At 42.1% G+C, this 27710-nt stretch overlaps 2 protein-coding genes and 1 long non-coding RNA gene across 4 annotated transcripts in view; 2 read left to right on the top strand and 1 right to left on the bottom strand.

The window, feature by feature from the left end:
• adamts9 (ADAM metallopeptidase with thrombospondin type 1 motif, 9) overlaps positions 1-13789 on the top strand; it is a 31889-nt gene extending 18100 nt beyond the window's left edge. Inside the window, exons 29-39 of the mRNA XM_049733113.2 lie at positions 2468-2638; positions 8812-8988; positions 10056-10226; positions 10301-10495; positions 10604-10733; positions 10870-10964; positions 11221-11315; positions 11421-11554; positions 12032-12123; positions 12265-12369; positions 12553-13789. Coding sequence (XP_049589070.1) covers positions 2468-2638; positions 8812-8988; positions 10056-10226; positions 10301-10495; positions 10604-10733; positions 10870-10964; positions 11221-11315; positions 11421-11554; positions 12032-12123; positions 12265-12369; positions 12553-12642 — 1455 coding nt within the window. The 3' untranslated portion in view covers positions 12643-13789. The remainder of the gene's footprint in view (positions 1-2467; positions 2639-8811; positions 8989-10055; positions 10227-10300; positions 10496-10603; positions 10734-10869; positions 10965-11220; positions 11316-11420; positions 11555-12031; positions 12124-12264; positions 12370-12552) is intronic.
• Positions 4639-8811, bottom strand: LOC125977012 (uncharacterized). Of its 2 annotated transcripts, XR_007484539.1 has the most exons (4): positions 8797-8811; positions 7528-7692; positions 5360-7113; positions 4639-4945 (listed from the first exon to the last, which is right to left on the bottom strand). It is a non-coding gene; the product is annotated as an uncharacterized lncRNA (long non-coding RNA). The 2 variants fall into 2 exon arrangements; XR_007484538.2 differs by lacking the exon at positions 8797-8811 and having other exon boundaries at positions 7528-7707.
• A 1283-nt stretch (positions 13790-15072) lies between the features above and the next one.
• Positions 15073-27710, top strand: part of prickle2b (prickle homolog 2b) — a 43654-nt gene continuing 31016 nt past the window's right edge. Inside the window, exons 1-2 of the mRNA XM_049733163.1 lie at positions 15073-15228; positions 15681-15766. Of these exons, the coding sequence (XP_049589120.1) occupies positions 15187-15228; positions 15681-15766 (128 nt within the window). The 5' untranslated portion in view covers positions 15073-15186. The remainder of the gene's footprint in view (positions 15229-15680; positions 15767-27710) is intronic.

Below are 27710 nucleotides of genomic sequence, written 5' to 3'. Positions count from 1 at the left end.
GCTGATGGCCCTGAACACAAATTCAGGTTGTGTCATTTCCCAACTTTTAATATATTTTTATATTTTCGCCCATCGCGGCCAGTGAGAGGTGATCTGATCTGTGGTTAGGGGCAGCTTTTATTTTATTTTTTGCATGCAGCCCACCCAGTTGACTGCTCCTGGCCATAAATGTCTCAAGTGACCACACACCTTATTTTAAGGGCCTGTTATCACAGCAGTGGCTACATTTTGTACTGCACATCATCTTCTAATGAGAGCTGTTGCATGTAATGATTCCCACATGTGTGATTGCAGATTAGCGATTTGGTGGAAGTTGAACACAACGTTAGCATGTGTCGCTCAAATTATATTATTCCCTTCGCCGTATGGAATTTCCCAATCAATCGACTTTGTCTCACGTGCCGCAAATAGAAGCACTTGACTGTCAGCAAATCCACAGGCTCTTGAAATAAGCGTCTGGTTTGTCTCTTATCCATAAATGGCAGTATTAGTCTTTGTTTTCAACAAGCGTTTTCTGTATATTTATGTAATTACTTGTATTTATTGTTACTTCATTATAATGTGTCAATATTTAATTTTTTATGGATTCATTGGATTTCTGTTCACTTCCATAAAATTTCACAATTAAAGTGAAGTAGAGGTCACGTTTGAGGGCATTCTTCTTCTTTTTGTCTTGTTCTTGTTGCAATGACATTCCCGTCGACGCGAGTGCTCAGAACTCACGTGACATGAAAGTGGAGGTGTGCTAGATTTCATGTATGGCTTTGGACGGAGGCTTTCAAATGAAATGCTGTTCAAATAGCTCCTCCCTAGCAGTCGACTGAATGGCATGTTTTTCCTGAATGAATCTGCACAAATCACTGAGCAATCTCACTGTTATTTTACGCGGTCAGGGCCTCTGCTGACCCCTCTGTGCGATCATGTTTTGACCGTCTATGGCGGGGGTGTTCAAAGCGCTTCCCATCAAGGTAAATCTTTGTCCTGCGTGACAATGCCTCAGTAAACCTCGCGGCTTATTTACGGTGCTTATTGACTTTAATGCCTTTTTGGGATGCCTGGCGATGTGCGCTCTGCTATGAGGCTGCCCGTGTCCTTTTCCCCTCGCTGTCAGGCCCACTCCACTCTGCTCTAATGCGGCTTGATGACGGTGTACAAACGTGGGGGCCGCTGACGGTGACTCGAATGGAGCGGGCCGTCAGCAAGACAATGCCATGGTGTATTGGCAGGGTCAAGGGTCACGTTTGATCTGGACAGGGGCCCCTTCCCGGTTCTCCTCATCAGCATAGAAAGACTTCTGAGAAATTGGAGGCGGTATTTGGAGCATGTGACACAGGCCTTTGATTGGCTCTGATTTGATTTCTAATCTAACAAAGAAGATCAACTAAGGCTTCTTTTAAATGAGCAAGTTGTGATTTGATTTCTGTCGTGAGTTCATACTGTACACATGCACGGTTGTGTGCGCTGCTCCATATACTGTAATTACAGAACACCAGAGAAGATAATAAATCCTGCACAAGGGTGTTCATTTACTGTTATCACACATGATGTTTCAATTTGAGCCAGAGGTTGCGAGTCCCAGGGTATTCTGAGGGCACTTCAGCACGCAACAACAGCTAGAAAGACCTTGTGAAAAAAAAAAGAAAAGCAGATGAAACTCGAGGAATGACCTAGATTGCAAAAACATTCTGCCTCGTCCCAGTGTGAGCCACACCATCTGAACTATTCCTAATCTCTTGCTTATATTGGCCATATTAAACTAATAAATACAGGTGGCCACTTTTTTACATTTGTGGTTTTATGTGAAACAAGCTGGGCCCGTAGTTTACCTTAATTATTACCCAAATCACTCAACACACATATATATAAACAAAGTCCCTATTTTATTATTCCTTTCATTGATGAATGAGGTCTGAATGAGGTGAAAGGTCACATGGCGTTCCTGTCCAGTACATTATCTTGCTGCACGGGACAGCACTGCACGCTGGGCCACGTACCCATTCAACTCTGAGCCTGTCACTTTCCATCCATCCCCAAATACTGTACTACGCCCCCTGTGATTATCTGAGCTCAGTCCAGCCCCTCTCCACACCCCCTTCCCAGCCCTCAATAAAACTGCACGGTCTGTGTGAGTGTGTCCTCTGCCTGTCACATCAAGTTAGTCTTGCGGTGACTCTGTGAACCTGGAAGTGAAAGAAAGTTCCGCCGGGTTTATCTGATGCATGCTGTTATTGGGTCCGCAAAATTCATGCAAATTCATAAAATAGGGAAAAGTGAATTTCACCTGCACATTTGTCACATTTTAAGTCCTTCTATAGATTTCACTCCAAAATCCTCCTATTTGATTTTCATTTAGTTTGTATTTGTGTTGTTTTTTTGGTGTTGTGGTTATGTTTTTCATCATCTCGAATTAATGATAAGTGATGGAACATTTTTTTTTATTCAACTCGATTTTCTTGATTTCTTGCAGTGCTCGGCCTCTTGTGGAAAAGGCTTCAAGTCCCGCAAGGTGCGCTGTTTGAACAGCTCAGGTCGCTCTGTTGAAGATGACAACTGCCAACATTTGAGCCCCAAACCCCGAAACAAGAGGCGCTGCAGAGGCGGCCGCTGTCCCAAGTGGAAGACCGGCAGTTGGGAGGAGGTAGGCTTCTTTCACACACCCATAAAGCACTCCATTTTCATAATGTAACTATTATTATTTTTGCCTCCTTATCAACTTAATGTATATCAACCTAGGCAACCATATTGTGTACTCTAATCTGTGCGAAGGTGTGATAGGTTAGGCGCATAGGCCATCATTTTATTTTATTTTTTAAAGGAGGTTTGCGCTTTTGTGGGTGTGAACACAGCCCACTTCATTTGCTGCCAACTAAAGCAGCCTTTCTCATTCCCTTTAAATTTAATTAAAATTAATTAAATAAATAAAAAAATAGTGCACGTCTTTATCTCTGTCCTGTACTTTTTGCTCTTTATTGTCTATACTTTGAATAGAAAGCGTACCGTATACCCACGTCATCATACCGAAGCATTACTTCCTTAAAATCGAAGAACATAAATACCTTTCTATTCAAGCCAACTGTTTAGCTTACTTTTCAACCTCTTGCGTGTGTAGACCTTTGGTGAATTTCCCCCACTGGCCAAGAGGCATCAAAGCACACAAACACATCTGTAGCTCATACGTCAGATAGGATGTGCGTCTTTGCAGAACAGCTGCAGAGCAGGAATGAGACCAGAAGGAAATGATATTGGTGATAAGACATGGTTGTACAGATTTGTACGTATCAACACTGCCTCAACAGTCAGATGTTTTTTTCTCCGGTTGGCATCAAATTTGAGTTACATATACTAGGTCCTTCAGACAAACTTGTCCAAAAGTTTTTGTGTGTTTGCTGCAATGTTGGGTGGCACAGTGGGGCACTGGTTAGCATGTCTGTCTTACAATGCCGAGGTTGTGGGTTCGATTCCGGCCTTCCTGTGTGGAGTTTCGTGCTTGTGTGGGTTTAATCCAACTTCCTCCCACATTCCAAAAACATGAATGGTAGACCGATCAAACACTCCGTAGGTGTGGTTGTGAATGGTTGTTCATCAAAGCGTGCCTTGCGATTGGCTGGCGTCCAGTTCGAGGTGTCCACCGCCTACTGCCTGAAGTCAACTGGGACGGGCTCCAGCATCCTGCTACAGTAATGTCACACGAGTCATACAAGCAAAACAGGTGATTTTCCTGGTGCAGTGCCACTGCAACATTGGGTTTCTGAAGAGACACTTTGAATGGAATGGGGTGAGACAACCTGTTTACCACTTAACCGCGCTGATGAACTATTACATTGTGCTAATCATTAGCACAATGTAATAGTTATTTACTATTGCTATTATTATAATAATAGTTCATAAGCAGCTAACGGAATGCTATATGTTTGGGAAACATCTCAACCATCCAGTTGGTCCAATGGCCATGTCATTTAACTTCATGCTTGATGTCAAATTAAGCTCTTATCGTGTGTTTTTTTCTTCTTTAAAATGCTTAATCTAAAAAAATTATCTGTTTCTATATCTCCGAGCAGCTCAAGATGTTTAAACTATGCAAGTATTTGCTAAAAATGTCTTCTTTTGTTCTGTATGAAACGGTTTCCATGGGAGGGGTGAGGAAAACAAATGTATCAACGGCCGATGTACAATAGTACGTTCGATTTGTTCGGCAGTATTTGTCAACAGACTCGTCCCAAAATGTTGAAATGTCAAGTTAATTTCTTTTGATTTTTATGTATACTGAAGACATTTGGGGTTTGGATTGAAAAGGTGAATGAGAGTCAAAAGTTGAAAATTCTTGCTTTGAGGTCATGGTTTTGAAATTTAAATGTGTTGAACAACTCAGGACGGAGCACCTTGTTGTTTGAAACTACCGACTGTTGGCGTGAGCAAAACCTTCGAGATGGGCATTATGAAAACAACTCATTGACGTCATCAGACAGTTGCATTCTTCATATGAAATGCTTTTCCAGACTTTTACTGCAGCCTCTTTTAGTTCTAGTTTGTTTTGGGAGGTTCTGCCTTCAGTTGCCTCTTCGGGAGGTAAAATGCATGCTCTTTTGGGTTAAGGTCGATTAATTGATTCGGACGTGTTATAAAGACACCTGGGACACCTTTTAAATTGCCATGGAAAAGTTTATTGTGAGATTTGAAACTCTTTCTGAGGATCTTCCTGACAGAAAAATAGATTCCTATCTATAGATTGCTATGTCGCGTCAGCCGCGTCTGCCGCGTCTGCCGCGTCTGCCGCGTCTGCTGCGTCTTCCAGGGGTGGCCAAACTGCTTTGCAGCCGGCGCCTTGATCGGAAGCCCGGTGGGGGCATTCCACTCTGTGATCGGATGCCTTGTAGGTTTGAGTTTGCGAGCTGCTCTGATTGGAGGCTCGGTGGATATCCATTCTCGGGCAGCTCCATCTTTCCGACTGCAAAGAAAGTAACCCGAAACATTTCTCAAATGACTTTTCAAGACAACGTTTGATTACAGCCACTTTCTTTCAATGACTGGTATAAATCCTGTTTCTAAAGACCCATCACTTGTGTTGATGTCGAGTTGTGTGTCTGGCGCGCCTCCAATCGTTCTCATTGACTCTGACGTTTAAATCAATTCCGACAGTTATCTCAGTTACATTTGACATTTGGTGCATATTACAATTTCGACTGATCATAAAGTCTCAAGAACCCACACCAGAAAACCTCCGTTTTGCAATCACACCGATATTTTATACATTTCCAGGGTCCCTTGTAGACGCAAATCTCACGCATTGTTCTGTACATAGAATCTGTCCCGCATAAGAAATTTTGTCAGATTTCTGTCAAATGTCTCGAATAGTGCATACCTTCAGCAGCCATGACGCAAGCAGTTATGACCAACAGCGCCAGCAGCAGGAGGACAACGAAGACCCTCATGATTGTTTCTTCTCAGTGTCGGACAATGTGAGCTTGTTGTATGCCACCGATCTGAACAAGCGAATATATCTTACGGAGTGTGTTTGGGCGGGGATCTTAAGGAAACAAAAATTAATAATCTCATCAAGGACACACCTTGAAAATGGGAACTTGCTTAATTTAGCTTTACTGTGGTGGTGGTGGAGGTGTGGACATAATTTTCAGTCATTCAAAATGCTCAAGCCAAGTTCCTTGTGAGATTTGAAACACTTCCATGGATTTTTACATAAAATCATCCGTTGTTATCCGGGGCCACTTGGAGGCTATTAGAGTCTCACAAACTCTTGATCATATAGATTGCGTTTTGATGGGACGCCTAATGGGAACGGCTCGTCGGCTCCTGGGTCAGACTATCCCTTCGTTTTCCCCAATGGAGCCTTAGATCTCCTGTTTTCTGTTTCTGGTCCGTCCCCCTATCTTGTTCAGTTCTAAAATGTGTTCTCAACAACAATGGCTTTTGACCAACTTTATTGTTATGCTGCTTTATATCATTTAGTGTTTTAATTAACTGTTTTCACTGGAGTTTATATTTTTCGTGCCTGCGTGGGTTTAATCCAATTTCCTCCCACATTTCAAAAATATGTTGTAGACCGATCGATTGGTTGGCGTCCAGTTCAGGGTGTCCACCGCCTACTGCCTGAAGTCAACTGGGACGGGCTCCAGCATCCTGCTACAGTAATGTCACACGAGTCATACAAGCAAAAAAGGTCATTTTCCTGGTGCAGTGCCACTGCAAAATTTTGGGGGTTTCTGAAGAGACACTTTGAATGGAATGGGGTGAGACAACCTGTTTACCACTTAACTGCGCTGATGAACTATTACATTGTGCTAATGGAATGCTAGTATTTGTTTGGGAAATATCTCAACCATCCAGTTGGTCCAATGGCCATGTCATTTAACTTCATGCTTGATGTCAAATTAAGGTCTTATCGTGTGTTTTTTTTTTTTTCAAATGAAGACATCTGAGGTTTTGTATTGAAAAGGTGAATGAGAGTCAAAAGTTGAAAATTCTTGCTTTTAGTTCATGGTTTTGAAATTTAAATGTGTTGAACAACTCAGGACGGAGCACCTTGTTGTTTGAAACTACCGACTGTTGGCATGAGCAAAACCTTCGAGATGGGCATTATGAAAACAACTCATTGACGTCATCAGACAGTTGCATTCTTCATATGAAATGCTTTTCCAGACTTTTACTGCAGCCTCTTTTAGTTCTAGTTTGTTTCTGGGAGGTTCTGCCTTCAGTTGCCTCTTCGGGAGGTAAAATGCATGCTCTTTTGGGTTAAGGTCGATTAATTGATTCGGACGTGTTATAAAGACACCTGGGACACCTTTTAAATTGCCATGGAAAAGTTTATTGTGAGATTTGAAACTCTTTCTGAGGATCTTCCTGACAGAAAAATAGATTCCTATCTATAGATTGCTATGTCGCGTCAGCCGCGTCTGCCGCGTCTGCCGCGTCTGCCGCGTCTGCTGTGTCTGCTGCGTCTTCCAGTGGTGGCCAAAATGCTTTGCAGCCGGCGCCTTGATCGGAAGCCCGGTGGGGGCATTCCACTCTGTGATCGGATGCCTTGTAGGTTTGAGTTTGCGAGCTGCTCTGATTGGAGGCTCGGTGGATATCCATTCTCGGGCAGCTCCATCTTTCCGACTGCAAAGAAAGTAACCCGAAACATTTCTCAAATGACTTTTCAAGACAACGTTTGATTACAGCCACTTTCTTTCAATGACTGGTATAAATCCTGTTTCTAAAGACCCATCACTTGTGTTGATGTCGAGTTGTGTGTCTGGCGCGCCTCCAATCGTTCTCATTGACTCTGACGTTTAAATCAATTCCGACAGTTATCTCAGTTACATTTGACATTTGGTGCATATTACAATTTCGACTGATCATAAAGTCTCAAGAACCCACACCAGAAAACCTCCGTTTTGCAATCACACCGATATTTTATACATTTCCAGGGTCCCTTGTAGACGCAAATCTCACGCATTGTTCTGTACATAGAATCTGTCCCGCATAAGAAATTTTGTCAGATTTCTGTCAAATGTCTCGAATAGTGCATACCTTCAGCAGCCATGACGCAAGCAGTTATGACCAACAGCGCCAGCAGCAGGAGGACAACGAAGACCCTCATGATTGTTTCTTCTCAGTGTCGGACAATGTGAGCTTGTTGTATGCCACCGATCTGAACAAGCGAATATATCTTACGGAGTGTGTTTGGGCGGGGATCTTAAGGAAACAAAAATTAATAATCTCATCAAGGACACACCTTGAAAATGGGAACTTGCTTAACTTAGCTTTTCTGTGGTGGTGGTGGTGGAGGCGTGGACATTCAAAATGCTCAAGCCAAGTTCATTGTGAGATTTGAAACACTTCCATGGATTTTTACATAAAATCATCCGTTGTTATCCGGGGCCACTTGGAGGCTATTAGAGTCTCACAAACTCTTGATCATATAGATTGCGTTTTGATGGGACGCCTCATGGGAACGGTTCGTGGGCTCCTGGGTCAGACTATCCCTTCGTTTTCCCCAAAGGAGCCTTAGATCTCCTGTTTTCTGTTTCTGGTCCGTCCCCCTATCTTGTTCAGTTCTAAAATTTGTTCTCAACAACAATGGCTTTTGACCAACTTTATTGTTATGCTGCTTTATATCATTTAGTGTTTTAATTAACTGTTTTCACTGGAGTTTATATTTTTCGTGCCTGCGTGGGTTTAATCCAATTTCCTCCCACATTTCAAAAATATGTTGTAGACCGATCGATTGGTTGGCGTCCAGTTCAGGGTGTCCACCGCCTACTGCCTGAAGTCAACTGGGATGGGCTCCAGCTTCCTGCTACAGTAATGTCACATGAGTCATACAAGCAAAATAGGTTATATTCCTGGTGCAGTCCCAATGCAACATTTTTTGGCTTACCATCTATTGTTGGCTGAAGAAACCTTTTGAATGGAATGGGGCGAGACAACGAGTTTACCACTTAACTGCGCTGATGAACTATTACATTGTGCTAATGGAATGCTAGTATATGTTTGGGAAATAATGTGCTAATGGATGGAATAAATACAAGAAGAAATGAATGTATGAATGAATGATGATAAATAATTTGGCTAATTTGGCTTTACCACAGAGCTTTGATATATAATTGTAGAGGAAAGATAAAAATGACCATCCACAAGTGATACAGCACAAAAATGAATGACATATTTGAATTTGATTGCATTACAGAATACAACAAAAGAACTGAATTTGACAAGACTATCTTTGTCATTCATCAACCTCACGTGTTAATCTTACACTCAGTCAAGTTACAATCCTGTATTGTTATGAAGCAGTACCTGTTCTTCATCCAGTGCTCAGCATCCTGCGGTGACGGTATCCAGCGGCGGGAGGTGATGTGCCACACTGGTACCCGAAGGAGCCCGCTTGAGTCCGACTGCCCCGAGCGCTCCCGCCCGCCGTCCAGTCAAAGCTGCCACGTTGCTGAATGTCCCTCACGCTACCAGTGGAGAGAAGGAGACTGGCAGGCGGTAGGAAAATTGCTTTCTGGTTGAAAATCTGCTTTGTGTCTGCTATTTGAGCTTGGAGAGAAATTTCTGATGAGGTTCTGAGTCAAAGCTGTTTGCTTGTCTGCTCGAGTAGCAAGAGCCGGGGAAAAGGAGGAGGGATACTCCTTGCTTCGTTCACTGATGGGAATCATATGCTTTTGTTTCTCCAGCACAACATTTTTTTGCACGCTTTGCAAAGTGTCTAATTGGGCGAATCAGGACTATGGGTTGACCGCAACCTGGGCAAGCAAATATTGACCCCCTTTAGAACTCTCTGAGCAACCTCAACCTGTCCAGCGCTAAAAATAGACATGGCAAGCCATGTTTTGATTTATAAAGATTTATTTATCTGGAATTTGCACATGTGCGTGTGGTGTGAATGTGTTTTAACTTGACTCTGGTTTCCTTCCGTGCCATCTTCGAGTGACCCACTTGGTCTTACCCTACCTTCCTTAGGAAAATTTGGCATTTTAACTCTTTACTTCCCAGCGACGAGAAAATTCATCATAGAAATTAATGATATCCCCTCGACGAATATTCTCATCAACTTCTTTTTATTTTATGAATGGGCGGATGAGACTCCCATTCATGACAACCATGTCATGATCACATATTTTGGAAATATATCATAGTCCAGTAATCTATCGTCCCTTTCACCGACGTAGCCATAGGGTGATTGTTGTGACGGGTTAGCTCATTCGCATTCCTCAGAACAGCTGCACAGCTCAATAACATTTCCAGGTATTTCACTTGTTTGACATGAGTCCTGCGTAGGAAGTGATGAAGGCCAGCTGGAATCAGCTGCAGCTGTAAATGTGACGCAAGTAGAGCTTACCCGGGTCTCTTGTATAATGTCTGAAGAACAACGTCAATTCTTTCGTCTGTGCGAGGTCATGCAAGATCTTCAGTCGGGTCTTGGTCATGTCCACTCTTGTGTACTATTTCCATAGGTCAAAGTTCCAGGATATGCTAAGATGCTACATCGAAATCATCAACTGTAACCTCTATTTACTTGTTACCCACTTTCTCCCATGTTGTCTCCACTTCAGTGCAGTAAATCTTGTGGATCGGGCCACAGAAGACGAGACTTACAATGCGTGGATGAGCACAAGCGTGATGTCCATGAAATGTACTGTGTGAACCAAATCAGACCTCCAGATACCGAAAGCTGCAACGCACAAGCCTGTGAATTTGTCTGGATCACTGGAGAATGGACTGAGGTGAGCCTCAGACAAGCCCGCATCATGTCCAGTGTCTACATGCTCACGCACAAAAATGTATTTTTATTTCCTAGTGTTCAGTCAGCTGTGGCCAGGGCTACCGCCAGCGTCGGATCTCCTGCAGTGAGGTACACATGGAGAAAGATAATTATGAGTATGGTCATCAGTCTCTTTCCAACTGTCCCGGGACGCCCCCTGAGAGGTACAAGCCTTGTCACCTGGAGTCTTGTGCACCTCTGCATGAGTGGAGGGTTGGAACATGGGGACCGGTGAGGAAACCCCAAACTAATATTGACCAGATGAAAGATCTTAAAAGGACAGAAATACACATAAGAGCTCATTTCGCCCACTTGCATGCTTTTCCACCTCCTTTGTAGTGCTCAGCAAGCTGTGGAGATGGAGTGATGGAGAGGGCCGTGCACTGTGTGAAAGCAGATGGCCAGCGAAGTAAAAAATGCTCACTTGATGCCATACCAGAAGCCAGAAAAGTCTGCAGAAACCTAAGCTGTGAGTCTTTTCTCATCAGAGACTGACAAGCAGATGTCCAACACTTAAATTTTGACCCAACCACTCACACATTTCACCTTATTTAATAACTTATCTAAAGTTGCATCCTTTTTTTTTTTTTTCTTCCCATCCCAAGGCCATTTGCCTACGAGCTGCCAAGATGTCCAGCACATGAAAGGCGTTTTAACAGATGGTGACCATTTACTGAATATTCAAGGAAATACTCTCAAGGTAATTTTTTTTTAGTTTGTTCAGATGTATGAATAAATGAAGAAATCATTTACATAATAGAAAATACACAGAATTCTTTTCATACTTGAACATTAGCACGTCTAGAATCACATAAAAGTTGATTAGAATTCACTGTTGGCTGCACCACAAAATACATTTTGCAGTTTATAAAATAAAGAATTGTGTTTATTTTGGCTTCTCAAGATCCTTTCATTTTTTATCTTTGCCTACTTCTACTCTTCATTTTCCTCCTCAGGTCTACTGTGCAGGAATGCAGACAGAGAATCCACGGGAATATATCACCTTGACAACAGGAGAGGGGGAAAATTTTTCTGAGATCTTTGGCTTCAGGTAAACTGCAAGCTAACCGTGCCACAAAGCAAAAGCAGCCTGGAAATATAAAACACATCTCAGGTGTGTGTGTGTTTGCGTGCGTGTTTTGTTTTGTGTGTCCAGGCTCAATGACCCTTCCCAGTGTCCATCCAACCAGTCCAGAAGAGAAGCCTGCGACTGTCGGAGGGACTACGCCGCTTCCGGCTTCACCACCTTCTCCAAGGTCCGCCTGGACCTGATCAAGATGAACATCATCAGTGAGTCACCCGTGCACATTTGCGCAGCTTCGCAGCTCTTAATGAGGGTGCCGCAAACAAAACAACATCCTGAGATAATTATGGGGATGTATACCATCACTCTCACTATATGTGATCCAAACTTTAAAGCATCCTGCCTTACTCTCAAATAAGCGCATCCCCTGCCATTTAATTACAGCCATGCTCACGAAGGGTTAATGGACTCAAGATGTCCTCAATGTTCATTTAAACAATTACACACAATTACAAGACTAGGGTGGCCAAGATCCTGTTCTACTCGTATTGCAGACTTTAAAAATAGAAGTGCTGTCCATAGTAAAGATTTAGAGTAAATAACCTCTGCTTAATCCTTGTGGTATTAGGATTTTGCTAGTCCAGTGCACGTGTGTGAATTCAACCTTACCTTCAGTGTGTGTTTGTTTTTCTGAAAATAGCCTGTCACATCATATTCTTTCCATTCTCAATCATTTACTATAGCTACAGATTGGCAATTTTCATTGACCCCTGAAGGCAACCGGGTTCCATTTGGCACAGCGGGGGACTGCTACAGCGCCTCCCAGTGCCCACAGGTGAGAACGACATAAATTGTTGAAATGAGCCATCTACATCTACAATCATGCATGTCTTATCTATGATACTTAAACATTACAGTTTTAAATACACCTATATATGATAATTTACTACTGGATGGATGTTTTTGGTACCTTCAGGGGCGCTTCAGCATCAACCTTTCCGGAACAGGTTTTAAAGTGGCTGCAGACACCTTGTGGACCTCCCAAGGCAATTATGCTGTGGCTGATATAAGGAAATCTCAGGTATCGTGTAACAGAGCCGTCTCTCAAGGGGCAAATCCTTTAAAACTTTTAATAACTTTGTTTTTTATTCAAAACGTTAGTTAGCTTGTTTTTTTCCACCTTGATTGTATTACATAAGAATTCATGCTCTATATTGATACAGTCCAATACATAAAACTGGTGTCGTTCCTTGTGTGCCCACAGGATGGCAGCAGAGTGTTAGGAACATGTGGTGGCTACTGTGGCAAATGTACTCCAGCATCATCTTCTCTTCTACACATTACGGTGGCCTAGTATGCAAGATGTCGAATAATATTTATAATTCTCTGCCATGACTAAAAGCCCGTGGCTGCTCTTGTGCGGCATTTTCTGCAAAAATTTTGTCATGCAAGCTGCTTGTGATATTTGTCAATCAGGTGCTTCTCTTGTCAGAACATCCCTCCATTTCGGTGTGACGTGCTCCACATAGTGCAAATCCATCCATCGTGACTTTTGTATGGGGGGTCATTTAATTTTGTGTCGTTGCTGTAAAAGTATGTGCGTCTGTAATATATATCTTATTTATTGTAGCCCTACTCCTCATTTAATACTTTTTTGTGATTTATTTTGTTGAGGGACCCAGTGTCCCTTTGCCAGAATGTGCCTTTTATTTCTTAGATAATTATACATTTGATTTTTGATTTAGAGATGGTGCATGGTTCTGTGATTCATATATGCACATTTCTTCAAGCGCTGCATTTTCAAACCTCCATGTGAGGTAGCGTGACAAAATAAAATAACGGGCCTTGAGAGAACACAGGTTATCTTCACTGGTGAAGCTTGAGAGGAGGATTTTACCTCCGACCAATAAAACTCCAGTAGATACCCTGCAGATGTTCTCCACAGTTCCGTCCATGGAGAGACCTCACAAGTAGTTTGTGCCGCATGTGAATGCTGTTAACTGTTACCTTCTGTATTTTATTTTACTTTATTGTACGTGTCCAACTTGTTCTTTTGATGTTCTGCCGTTATCACCTGTCGCATATTGCCCTTCATGAACCGATCAAGGTGCACTTTTTATATTTCCATACCTCTCTGTTGTATCCTTCAAGCCAACAGGCTTTCAGGTGACATCAAAAAAGGGATTATTGTAATCTTGAAATGTATTTATCTTGTTTCTATGCAACTGCCACATTTTAATCAGGTATATTTGTAAACTTATCACAATGTGAAATATGCTTTATTAGAAATACCAATATTTATTTTTAACTTGTATTGTGAATGTACTTGTGTCTATGAATTTCAATGCAGTATCAAGAGATATGTTTAAAGGCATTAAAATCTGTCACTTTTGCATCATTTGTAAACTCGTGTTTTGTATTTCAATATGTACTGGATGTCTTCACAATGCAGTCTTCCCGGATATAAAATAAAAATATGTGCTGTACATACAGTAAGCTGACTTCCTTGTGCATGGCTATGTCTTGTTTTGGTGGACCTTCTCACAAGGATTAGGGCTGAGCTGCTTGAGTCTGTACAAGACGTTCCCTACACAGTGTCACGTTGGATACCTTGCGGATTGCTGCTCTTTGAACTCCAAAAGGCGCTGACAGACTTTTCTGGACTGCACTGGTGAGACGATGTGAGACACAGGTCTCATGGATGGATGGATGGATGGATGGATGGATGGATGGATGGATGGATGGATGGATGGATGGATGGATGGATGGATGGATGGATGGATGGATGGATGGATGGATGGATGGATGGATGGATGGATGGATGGATGGATGGATGGATGGATGGATGGATGGATGGATGGATGGATGGATGGATGGATGGATGGATGGATGGATGGATGGATGGATGGATGGATGGATGGATGGATGGATGGAAGTCCATCTCGTCTGTATCTGGACCGCCCTGTTTAAACTTCCTGTGATATCTTATACTGCTTTTGGAAATTAGTTTCATTTCTTGTAGGAGCGTTGACCAGCTCAGTGGCCTAGTAGTAGAGTGTCCGCCCTGAGACTGGAAGGTTGTGGGTTCAAACCCCGGCCGGGTCATACCAAAGACTATAAAAATGGGACCCATTGCCTCCCTGCTTGGCACTCAGCATTAAGGGTTGGAATTGGGGGGTTAGATCACCAAATGATTCCCGAGCGCGGCACCGCTGCTGCTCACTGCTCCCCTCTCCCCCAGGGGATGGATTAAAATCACATGGGGATGGGTTAAATGCAGAGGACAAATTTCACCACACCCAGATGTGTGTGTGACGATGATCATTGGGACTTTAACTTTAACTTTTAACTTTTAAATGCTTTAATTTGGATTTAATGACGGGAACTTAATAAGAAATGTGCCCCAGGGTCAGACACTGTCATTGCTATTCCTCACATTAATCTTCAGAGACTTAATCAAGACTTGCTTGACAAATCTTGAAATGTCCAATTATAGATGGCTAATTTTATTTTTAATTACTTTTAATTTTGTGTACTATCCCATTATTTCTGAATCTTTCAGTTTCACTTCTGCAAGAAGTTTGAAAAGTTTGAAGATGTTCAAATGCCTTTGAGATAAGCAAAGATATTTGGGGATTCTACTTTTTACAACTTTAGTGATCAATTGTATTTCGATTAATTTAGAGAGTTTTTGTTTTTTTTGTTTTTTTTGTTTTTTGCTGGTCCTTGATTGGCCGTGTGCGGACCGGGTGGAGTTGTGACCCGGAACATTCCAAATGAAGGCTGTTCCTTGACAGCAACTTTCCCCCCCTTGTCACAAGTTGCAAGTGAACAAGAACCCCGACTCTCCCCTGTCCAAGTTTTGTCTGCTTTGCGGTCCTCCTGGAACCAGCTTGACATGTTTGGTCGTACCTTGAAGAAAAGAGCGTCTTGCAGACCGGTATGTTGACAACTAGTTTTTCTCCGACACTGCGAGGCACTTTTCATAATTAAAAGATCTCGCTAATGATCTTGCATTTAACTCGTTAGTTTAATTTGATTTTGATTTAATTTATTCGTTTGCGTCCCGTTGCTATAGTAATCAGTATCAAGTTACGTTTGGTCTCAATGGCACAATTAAGCCCAAATACAAATTGTTTGTATGACATCTATTTGAAATTACCTTGGGAGTACGTAAATCATTTTTTTCCAGTAATGATAGTTAGACACTTAAACTGCATTAATCTCATGGGATTTTTATTTTTTTTATTTTTTATTTTTTTACAATCTGTTTTACGTTTAATAAATCGCTGCTTTCTTTTATCGTTTGCATTTAATGCTATTTTGCCTGCTGTATCTGTCGGACTGAAACTTGTTTTAAAACCAAAACGATCACTTTGTTTGTTTTCCAAGCTGAAGTCATCTGATGAGCCACAGAGAAGACTTCCTCTCTGTGCTTCCAAAGAACAGTGTCCTGGCTTCTCTCTGCACAAATGGAGGTAATCTGCATGCCTTTACCATATTAGGATTCATCTTGCAAATAGGTGAAATTTGTGATGCCAATTTTTGGTGGCAGCATGAGGAATGATTGCTGCCTTCAATCCCAACACAAGCAAATGTTCAAATAATAAGTCATGTGATTGCACATACATCCTAATGTCTGCTTTTCTGCAAGAACAACAGCGAGTATTCATTCAGGCCTATTGAATTGTCAGGTGCCTTTAAACATTTATCTGCTTACACCACTCAGAGACAACCATTGTTTTTCTCCTTAATAGCTCCAGGAGGGAACATTAGAAAAGCATGCATTTACTTAGAGATACTCTAAAAGAACATCATCTTGTCTGGTAGCACAGGTGGTTCAGGTTAGTGTGTGAAAGTGTGACGAATGTGTGCAGTTCTGCTCTAGCAATGCAAAACGCAAAGCATCACATTAGTTGATCGATATCAGCTGACTCCCATAACCCGCTGAGAATACCCACTTCTTATTGTGGGAAGAAGATGTCGCAAGCTGTTCGAATGTTATCTGAAACTACATTTTATGTAAACAACTAAACCCTAGAGTACAATGTGTACTGCTTGGAAATTCCTACTCGGTGTGATAGTTAAACAAGGAACTGGCAATTACGTCCGCAGAAGAAAGTGTACGCCGAGGTTGTTTATTGTGCTCTTGTGTTGTCGCCATGCCACTAAACAAATAAGAGCTAACTTTTGAAAATGGCAGCTGTGCGTTTGTCAAATCCACAATAGAACGGGACGGTCAGTCCTACTCCTTTGCTGTAAAATAAACTGTTGTAGGAGCAACAGCAGGCGCAGGAATGCTGCATTTAATTGTCTGCCTTTGCTGGCTCACAATAAAATAAACTTCTTTCCCCTCCAGCAAACAGGGATCAACGTTGTCTGTGGACAGAGACTTTTGGAGGCTGCCTGGCTGTTTTACAACTCCAACAAGGTTTTGTCCAGGACAAAAAAAAAAACAAAAAAAGCATCACAAGGAATTTACTACCTCACTTTCAGGCTAATATAAAGTTGTTTTCCTATTTTTTTTTCCGTTGTTGTAAGGTACTGGCGTAATTATGTGCCGTGGAATGTGGTGCACTTCATGTGACCTAGAAGAGGTTAGATATATGAGAGGCAAAGATAGCAGGCGGACTGTTGCCCATGATGTTTGTCTGTCTCGTCTGCTGATGAATGGGAATGCAATAGAATTAGACTGCTCCCAGTTCATTGCTAACTATTGAATGGTGGAGGTGTACACAGGCACCCTTGCTTGAATTGCTTTTCCCTATTTGCATTTTTTTCTGTGAGAAACTCTGAGAAACTCACCTATGTGCATTTATGTGCTTATACTGAGCTCCCACAAGAGGGTGCTAGAGGCCTGCAAGTGAGAAACAAGCTTAGCAAAAAGAGTCTTCACCACATGGAATCTAAATTAAGTTGACACAAAAACAGAACACATTGCGAGTGTTCTGACAAGATTAAGACAGTGGCCGGCAATAAATGACTGTAATTGTCTTTTACAATCTGATCTGATCCAATGTTGTGCTGCAATAGGACTTTTTGTCCCAACAATTCTGTCTGAAGAATCTGAAGTCTGAAACGACTGTTTCCCGGTTGCCTAAAGAATGTTCCTGCTGAATCAAGCGGCTGGCATCTGCAAGGTCTCATTCTGCCCGGCGGGAGTTTCCCTTTATTATAGTTTAGTGTGTCTGTTGAACGTAGCCAGATCTTGCATGGTGGGAATAATGTTATGATAGGCTAAGAATACTTTGCAAACTTTCTAAGCATGAATTCATAATGCAGTTTCTGTGATTAATGACATATAAACAACGTGTCAAAAATTGAGGAACTAAAAACAATCCTGTCATTTTGGTGCCTAAAAATACAAACTGTTGAAAACGTGTCCTAATACTGATTTGTGTGAAAACGATACATTGTTACCGTTTCTCTCTAATCTCTAGAAATGGTTTGTGAAAATGGAGGCATGATGTCACAACCAAAACAATAGTAGTGAAACATTGACTACACTGCTAATGTATCCAACAAAGTCACTTTTTTGACATATTACGCATTCCAAACCTTTAAATTAAACTCTATACCTTAAAAATGGTTTCAGATCAGTGCCAATCGTACAAGCATCGGTATGAAGCAGAATTTCTTCTACCTGGCTGCTTGTGCGTCATTGAAATTTAGTAAGCTCACTTGGCTGCTTGAAGCGGGTTAGGAACAGGAGAAGTTTTTTCGTCTGACAACACATTGCCTTTGCATTATTAATACTTACTTTAGCTAATGAGACTCATTACCAGGTTTATTACAACGAGGCTTGTGGTAAATATGCTATGTGATACGACGCACTCGCAATGGGCTCTTCTCCAGGTTTCGCTTGACCTGTTGGCAACACTTTGGTCGGTTCAGACATGAGTCAGACTACAAAGGAGAGTTTAAGCAGAGGGATATTGCTGTTTGCATCCTTCATTTCCCACGCAGCACAGATGATAAAAATGTGCATAAAAAAATGCAGGTTTACTTCAGATTGTGGATTTGTGAGTGAATGACACTGGAGGAAAAAGGATGGCTGCAGTAGCACAAGGAGGTTTGAGGTTGAGCTTTAACCCAAGGCTGAATGGCTTCCTGAAGTCTGTCCCCTTGGTAACCCGGTGCGATCTCCATAACACAGCCCGGGCCCGCTATTCATTGTGTTAACAAGATGGCCCCGGCAAATAAAGCTGTCAGAGCGCCAAAGCATATGAATAGCTTTTAGCTATTTGGCCGCAGAAAAACTAGAGTGAGTTTGAGGAGGTGGGGAGGTGGCTGAGGAGACCCAAGAAGCCGCTGGTGGTCGGCGCCACACAATAGATGCTTAGCAGATTTACAACTAAAGCTGTGTGTCTGTTGGCAAGGAGGCGCTAAGTTTTCTTGCGTCATCGTTTCTTTCTGGAACGGGGCAAAAACACCGCTGTGTTTTGTCATTTAGAGGAGCTCGAGTCCGAAAATGTGCGTTTTGAAGTGATTTGGGTAGGAGTCCTCTGAACTATGGCTGACGATAAAACCAACGTCAAGCCGTGACTCATACTTTGACCTTTGGGCCTCTAAGTCAGTGATGGAATGAATTGTGTACCTTCGTAAGGGGAAGACAGCGAATTTGTACTCTGAAAGCATGATGCATTGCTGCCATGGAAACAAGGTCAGGCTTAGCTTTTGTGACCCAATAGGTTGAGTCAGTCAGCTTCTGAATTCTAATGAACTCCGTGCGTCACAATTCCAGAGCACATATTCAAATTATATTCATATTATTATCAAAAGTAATGTTTAGTTGTGCGCTTTAAAGTAAAGGAAATATTCCACACATGTGTGTGAGTTGATTGAAAAAGTAGATGTGGACAAAATGGTGTCAGCTTGCGCTCTGGCATGACACAACGGAGGCCAGTGTCACCTTATCTAGCAATTTGTAACAGGAAACCCCTCAAAGTGTTTTGTTTCTGCACAACTGTGTGCTTGTAATTGCAGTCCATTAAGTCCACCACTGTTTTCCAAATTGTTAATCATCAAACTACTAGATTGCAACATTACGTTACTATACAGCAGCACATCTACCGCTCAGGTTAGGTTGGGCGAGGTTATCGACGTTACTTTCCAAAAACATGTAGTCAGCTGCCTTAAGCGTGACCTCACCTGAGAGAATAAATAGTACAGAAAATAATTTGAAATAATGATGACATAATCCTTCACTCAGAATGTTGTATAATCAAAAATGTCACACTAACCTGGTGGAGCAAAATAGAAATGGAGCTTAGGTTTCTGCCTTAAGTGACCAGCAGGAGGCAAAGTTGCCTAAGATATTCAAGGCTAAAGTTGAATTGCTGCTAAAGCCAAACTTTAGAAAAGGAGTTTTCATGCCAAAATCTGAAACCTAAGTATGTGTTTGCCATACATGTTTTTAATGTCTATTAAAAGAAATGCTTCGATGTGCATTGCGTTTCAGCTGCTTTGGCTATAAAAATGAGTGTCTACTCAGCTAAGCATATTTTCCTTCACACACTTGAGCTTTATTGTATCGGACAGCTGTGTAAAGCTCTCTAATGCCCTCTGGAAGCTCCTGCATTAATTCCAGTCACTTTGTCGCACATCTCTAGCATTTTTATTTCAAGGTCATCTCTAACAGGTGCTCATGCATTTGATTTAGAAGCGGGCGCCATCGAAACTGGGATGTTTCTGGAGATGGAAGACAGCTGATGTGTTGGCTCTCATATAGTCTGCAAGAAACCTTTTATATACCAGAATCCTGATTAATTTGCCAAAAAAATTTGGCCAGTGATGACCAGGAGATATTTGTAATAATCTCCAACGTGCATCTCAATATTCTATCATAATTACTATGCCCTTTGTTGAAGATTTTTTTTTTTATACCCAGGATAACCACATTTCCTCATCATTCCCCGAACAGAGAGAATCGCTTATTTGGTGTGAAGATCAAAGACTGCAATATTTACAAGAGGGCTCGGGGTGTAATTTGTTTCTCATTGCATTCTGCTGGAAATTATTCCCAGCATGCCCTTTCATTTATCAAGGACTTTATTTATTCATCTGCTCAAACCAAACCCCTTCTTCCTCATTATGCCTCCATTTGAATGTCCCAGCCGAGCAGACACTAAATGATATATAATGAGCGCTGTGCCGGCACTCGGAGTGAAATGTAAATTGTTTGCCTGCAGCCGCGTTGATGAAACAGGAGGGAGGCTGAGTGGATAACCGAGCGGCGTACGGAAAGTCTTATCTCCTGTCATGTGGGAACGGAGATCTCGCCTTGCCTGCTTTTAAGCTTGCATATTTTGAAGCCCCCCATCTGGTTGTCTTCTAAAAGTGTTTCAAGGTCTTTTTCATCCTCTCTGATGACTTTTAAAGACCACGCTTAATCCGCATCTGCTGTCGGTAAGGGAAGTGATGGGCCGCTTGGACCCTTAAATGGCGTTCAGCCAATCAAGTTGCTTCTCTTGTCTCTGTGATTGTCAAATGAGACGGAATGGCTTGTGATGTAAATAGGGGGCCATTGTTGATGTGGTTTGTGTAGGAGGTTCACACAGGTGGTGCATGTACTGTAGTGTGTGTGTGTGTGTGTGTGTGTGTGTGTGTGTGCATGAGGTGAGAGCATGGCAACAGGTGTTAGATGCAAAAGATTCATTGTTTAGCTCATTAGAAGCAGGTGCCCACGCAAAACCATATGTTTGCGTGTTTGTGTGTGTTGCCACACGTGTTTTACCCGTACCTGGTGACAGAGATGGCCCCAGCAGACTCAAAACCTAAAATATTTAACAGCTTGACACCTGAAACGTAAAGCGTGCTTCAGTTCATATTCAGTCTGTCGCTCAATAAAGACGACAATACAAGTTGCGCTGAAGAGTCAATTGATATCCCGCACGAGCACATATGACGGACGTTGTGTCTTGAGGCTACTTGAACGTGACACTTTGACCTTCTTGTTCTCTGCATCGTGACCTTTAATTACCAAGCTTGCGGGAAATATTGATCTCCGTGAGTTACTGGGTCATAGTGCCTTTGTTATAATCATTACAAGAAACGGACACACAGATCCAATTGCAAGTTTGATTGTAAGCTGGCGCAGAGAAAGTAACTTCAAGATTAAGAGGAGGCCAAGTTTGTTTTATTACAATAACCTCATGATGTCGACATCTAATCCCCTTGAAATCGCTGAGCTGGAAATTGTTTTCCAGGAAGGACAGAATGATATTGCTTATGTCTTCTCCAACCTTTCTGGCAGCTTGCAAGGATCCACAGAAGGCTCTTTGCTGGATTTGGTAAAGCTATTGAAGCGTGAGCACAAGAGAGTTAAGTGACCCCCCACCCTCACCACCCCACCTCCACCACACACACACAAACACTTGCTTGTATTGTCAGAGCTTGACATGATTGCACAATATGATTTAATGGAACGTTCTGTCAAATCAGCTCCGTTTAGAGAATTTAGCTCTCAATTCAAGCCATTATCAAATCTTGCTTGATTGATTTCATCTGTCTCGGAGGCTGACCGTGAGCGTTTGCAGTCATTGATCACTCGGGCTTTTATACTGATGACTATGTTTATTTTCACTGTCTGCTCCATGTCACAGTTGCATGTCATCGCTAGCTTTGGTAAATTTCCCACCGGAGTTGAGATTTTAATGGCGTGTGGCAGCAACGCGCTAATGCTCTACAAACAAATAAATGCGGATCGTCGTTTTGTGTACGTCGGTGTTTTACCTTCAGACCCTTCAGTTCGTGACTTGAGAATACTTGATCTTATTTGAATTTTCTGAAATTTGGATAAGAACTATAAATAAAGCCTAACTTTTTTTATTTTTTTTTTATTAGCAGCATGTGATTGAGTGAAGGCGGGGTGCTTAACTCAAAGTTGACTCCTGGACTAATCCTCTGGCTGCCATCTGTTGTTTGACCTCCTCCTAATTGTCACACACCCTGCCTGCCTCCATGGCTTGTTTGTGTGTGTGTGTGCCCAATCATTTGCAGTGTTTGTTTGTGTGTCCATATCATGATAGTCAGCCCGCGTGGACCAGACAAGCGAAGGTGGGGGCGGTGGTGGGGTCATTAGCAAGGTCCAGTATGGCGCTTGTTTAGGGTTAATAAGGTCGTACTCATGTCAGAAGAGCACATGTGGGATTTATTTCAGCCGAGAGGCGAGTTTGGATAGTTTGGGAGTCCACTTGCTCAGTGACCATTTGTTGTGTTATTGAAACTTGGTAGTAAATCATGAAATCTTCATGAAGGAAGGAACAAAGAAACCCAATATTTCACTGGCATTCGCTCGCATCGTGCTGTGTGCAGCTGGCTTAACATGCATGTTTTGGGAATGCACGGGGGGGGTTAAAACTCCCACGTGTGCAACATGTAGACGGGAAAACCTGGGCTGAGATTCTAACCGACATTTGGACTGTGAGCCAGATGTGCCAACCACTAATCGATGGTGCTGCCTTCTTTTAACGATGCTATTCAGTCACTCCAGCATGTTTCTAAACTGTCCTCAATCAATGTTCTGCCGCATGAGGGACTCATTTAACTTGTTGTGAAATACATTCACAGTTTTTTTTTTTTAAAGCTTTGCTTGGATGAATAGTTAGTTTTGCCTTCAAATACGTTATTGTGAGTGATTAGTGGGTGTTTGCAGATTGACTGTTGATGAATTCAGTGTGGCTTTTAGGAATATATATTTACCTCACAAGTTGAAGACAGATCTTGTATGCAAAATGTATGTAATAGTGCCTTCCACTTGAACTCCACCCAAAGCAGGAAAAGCATCCAAGGCCAGTCCAACTCAACACTCCTCAGTGATTTGTGCCTTATCTGATGTATTCTCCATATGCTTCAAGTCCCCCCACCACACACACACACACACACACACATACACTCAGGGATACATTCATTATGTTTCGTTTCTCGCTCAACTCACACCGTCAACTCGCCAAGTCTTTCTTCCATCTCTTGTTTGTCAAGCCTTCCAATAAAAACTGCTCTCTGGCTCCGCTTGATGGAGTGTCGTTTTAAACGCAAGGTCCTGCTTGGCTGTCTTCGTCAACTAGCATTTATCTGCACGATTGGATGTAATGAGTCGCAAAGGATTCATCTGCTGTCAGGCCTGTTTGGAACTCAGAGCGCTTTATGGTTTCCTGGTTACAGTAGGAAAAATGTTTTAAGTGGGGAAACATGTCAACGTCTGCTGAGACGTTTGCGCTCTCCTTGCCAAAGCCACACACTGGGTTCGCTTTATTAGAGCATCATCTCGGATTAAACCACCTGAGAAGTTTGATGCACGGTCCAACCTGAACAGTGCTTAGCGCTCCGACTTTGATATTGAGGAAATGAGTCCTGACTGGGAGACGCAAGGGAGGAGAGTAAACTTCATCACTTTTGGACTTTGAGAAGATGCAGAGGTAGATGTTTTTAGAGGAGTAAACCCTGGAGGGCTGTTTCCATCCAGTTCCATAAGAATGGAAAAGGCGGGAGGGAAATCCATGTCGAGCGTCGACGTGTGAGAATATTTGCCGGCTTTCCAGGTGGCTGCTGAGCTTTCGGGTATAAAAATGTTGACCCATCGTAGCACCTGAAGGAACGATTGCTTTTTTTTTTTGTGCAGCAACACTTTGAAGTATTTTGAATTTCTGCTAATGAGTTTTTAATGCAAAAGGATAAAGATTTTGGAATGAGGGCAACCTCTGCCAGGTAGAAATTAGCAATTCAAGTTGGGTGGATGTTTTTAATTTAGGGCAGTGAGGCTCTGGTGGAAGACTTTTGAAGATGCACTTTCTTCTACAATAACAACATGCAAGATGGCAAAAAAAAAAGGATACGAATCTAAACTTATTATAGTCGGACTGCAAAAAGTTGGATGATCAAAGGCTTGTTTTTTGCAATGTGAATAATTATAACAACTGAGACTGAGTTGGGGTGAACGAGTTAGAAAAGGCGGCGAATAAACAGAGTGAAAGTTTTTCCACCATATTAAAATCAAGTATTTGGAACTGCTTTCAAAATGACTTTAGATCTATTTTTTGGGGTCTAAATTGTCAGCTACCAACCATAACAGTATTCTGAATGAGCATTTCATTGTATGTCCATTTTTCCCATTTCTGTGCCAAAGCTTGGCTATGATGAATTCGGTATAGTTGAAAGCCAATGATCCTTTTTAATGAGATTTTTTTTTTTCGTTATACCTCCACTCCCTATCTTGCTTCATGGCACCACAAGGGACTCACTAAGGAAGCCAGAAGCCTTGAACCATGAAGAGCAAGCCTGGACACAGAAAAGACACCGGCACAGACAGACAGACAGGCAGGGGAGGATGAAGAGAGCGACAGAGGGGAGGATAAAAGAATGGATGGAAGGAAACAACGGGGGGCTGAAATCGGGGGCGGGTGGGGGAGAAACAATGGAGACGATTATAATCACTGTCATAATTTGACAGACGTGCTCCTGTCTGTACTTTTCTCTTTTCTGTTTGTCATTCTTTTAATAGTAATAGTTTGCTGACAACCATTTTCTCTACTCTTCTCTATTTTTTGAGGTGTGTGGTCGTTTGCTGTCGTTGCAGTTTTGCAAGACTTCCAGCAAAGTACGTTGAGCTTTTGTCAAAGTGCTTTTTTCTTGACACAAAAGTACTTCTTCTGTCATCCATGCTCCTTAAATCTGTCCCTACCATTGGCATTACTCCGTAAATGTGCACGTTGAAGTGTTCTGAAGCACTTTAAATGGTTTGAAGACCAGAGAAATGACATTCTAAATGCAGTCCGTTTACCTTCCGTTGTGAGTAATGACTGCCGCTCAGCACCAACAAATCATAATGAGCCTCTCTGACGGGCTTTACGAGACATTTTAGACTGAAAGCAAAAAGCTGGTGGTGTTGGCTCTCAGTGGAAACATGAGTCTATTCACCACAAGTGGATTTTTTTTTCTGAGAACATGATGAGACATCAGGAGGAGAGAAGGTGCAGTTGGGGAGGGTCAAGTGTTGCTTTAGACAATGCAGGTAATAATGATTTTTATTTTTGATTGAGTGTTTGCTAATATAAAATTTCATGGGGTGTGACTTTGAGCTGCCTTTCTAAAGGTCCCTGATGACTCCTTTGTTCCTCCCTTCTCCCTCCCATCCTGCCTCGTAGTGGGGCTTCCTCGGAGAGAGGCTGATATATGACATCTGCTTCCCTGGAATTGGATTGTAGACATCCCTTGTGATACCCCGAAAGACATTTGCTTTGTTTTCTTTGTGCATTTGGGTTTTTTGAAAGGCTGGGTAGCAAAAAAAAGATCTTTATGTGCCACTTAAATGTGAAAAAAAATACACATTGAGCAATGGATGGAAAGCGTAAAGCCAGAATCAACCTTATTAAAATTCTTATTGGCTTGTTTTGATCCGACCGACAGACCAACTTGACTCTTATAGCCCACTTAGAAGGTCCTGATGACATTTTCACCCCCCGCCCCCCGAATTTGACACCTAAGAAAACGATTTCTACCCTGAAGCAACTCTTTAACAACGTTTTGAATGGTAATGTTTCAAATTAAGTCCAAAGGTCACTCAAACATTACTAATGAGACAAGTTGAGTCTGGAATAATAGAGCTTTTAAAAATGTGTTCACACCATTTCGTCTTTTCATTAAGTTGACTCCCCCATTTTAGTTGTCTGTTGATTTTGATGACTTGGTTACAAAGAACTCACAAACTGTTTTGAGTTAATCATAAATAACTGCGGTTTTCATACTGAAGTATCCACCCACACGTTGGTGTTAGTAGCAATCATATTTTATTGCTGCATCAAATGTTCTCATGCAGTAAGAATTAGTGTGACTTGAATCATTTTCCATTGATTGGACTCGCACATGACAGTTGACTCATCTTTTAAGCACACGTGGCAATTGCTGTGGAATATAATCAAAGCAATTGGTTCCAAATAGGCGATCTATTTTTTTTCAATTAAAGAAAAAAAAAACATCTCTAAAATCAACTTTTAGTGTGGCCGCTGATCGTATGTGTGCAGATTGACTGTGTATGTTTTGGTGCCATCCGATTTTTCATTTCCTTTCCACAGCCCGAGTCCTCCCTGCCCCCAGTGTTCATCCCTAAACACCACCTCCATTATTCATGGAGCAGAAAGTGTATCATTCCAGAATGTAGATGAAATATTCATGAGTCCTCGTGTCCCCAATCTTAACTCACCTGCACCCTCAAAGGAACGAATCACTTTGTGTTGTCTGATTGCGTTTGAATCAAAGGATTGCTCGAAATGTATTTGTGCACGTGCGAGTGTGCGTGTGTGTGCGTGCGTGCATGCCTGTCTGTTTGTTTCTGTCTGTGTGTGTGACTTTCAGTATTCCCGATTCACAAGTTAGCAATGGTTTAAAAAGGGACACGGCTTGTCAGAGAGGATGGTAATGACATAGACTAGCCCAGGATAAAAGCATGGAAAGAAAAGAAAAACGATGTTCTCCCAATGGCCAGCAAAGATGGAATAAAAAGCAAACAAACCAAAACCAAAACCAAAAAGGAGGGGCTTGTGGAGAGAGCGTAGGACAAAACCTCATCAAACAGACGGAGGCTCTTCTGGGAACTGTCAATAGATGCAATAGCTTCTGATTGATTGTGCCAGTGTAGCATGCAGAGCAGATTGTTGAAGAACGCGCGTGCGTGTGTGTATATTTGCTTTTCTCAGTCTCAGCTGTTCTAAAATCAGGGGGCCACGCGCCTCTTTGGAAACACTCCACTAACGTTATATTTTACTGAGAGAGGGCCTCCATTATACATTGTCCTGATTTTCTATTTCTGTTTTTCTCCCCCACTTTGTTCTTAATTTATGATAGCGTTTGTTTGGATGCATGACAAACTACAGAGTGAGGAGATGGTTATTGACTGAGATGTGAGAGTCAAGCATGTGTTGTGTGAATGCTTTATTTGGAATTCTGCACTTGGAACCGTTTACTCACAAAGGGCTCCATCATTTCCCTGATTCATCCGAGATCTAAGTAAGGAGAAAGGACTCGTTTGAAATTTGTCCTGTTTTGGCTTCAACCGTGTGGCTTTGGTCAGTCAGACATAATTTTAGGGAACCGTAAGCACCCAAACCCAGACACAGGTGAGCACACTACACAGATGGCAGACATGCAATCCTTTAAAGTTTGTACAAAAACAAAAAAAATTGTTTAGGACTGTGTGGTGAGTTAATGAATAACAGTCAGACGAAGGGATGCTTACATCATTCGGACGCTCTGTTTTAGAATGTGGTGAATACGTGTGCATGACTAACACACACAGACACACACACTGTGACCCCACACATAGATAATCTAAACAAGGCAGGGCCCACTCAGGTCAAGATGTGCACGTATGTGTCCGAACGCAAGATAGCCTTGCTCTGTCTCTTTTGGGGATGTGTTTAATGCCCC

The sequence above is a fragment of the Syngnathus scovelli genome, chromosome 11 (genome assembly GCF_024217435.2).
Source record: "Syngnathus scovelli strain Florida chromosome 11, RoL_Ssco_1.2, whole genome shotgun sequence".
Taxonomy (NCBI): Eukaryota; Metazoa; Chordata; class Actinopteri; order Syngnathiformes; family Syngnathidae; genus Syngnathus; species Syngnathus scovelli.
This window is presented reverse-complemented; position numbering and strand designations above follow the sequence as displayed.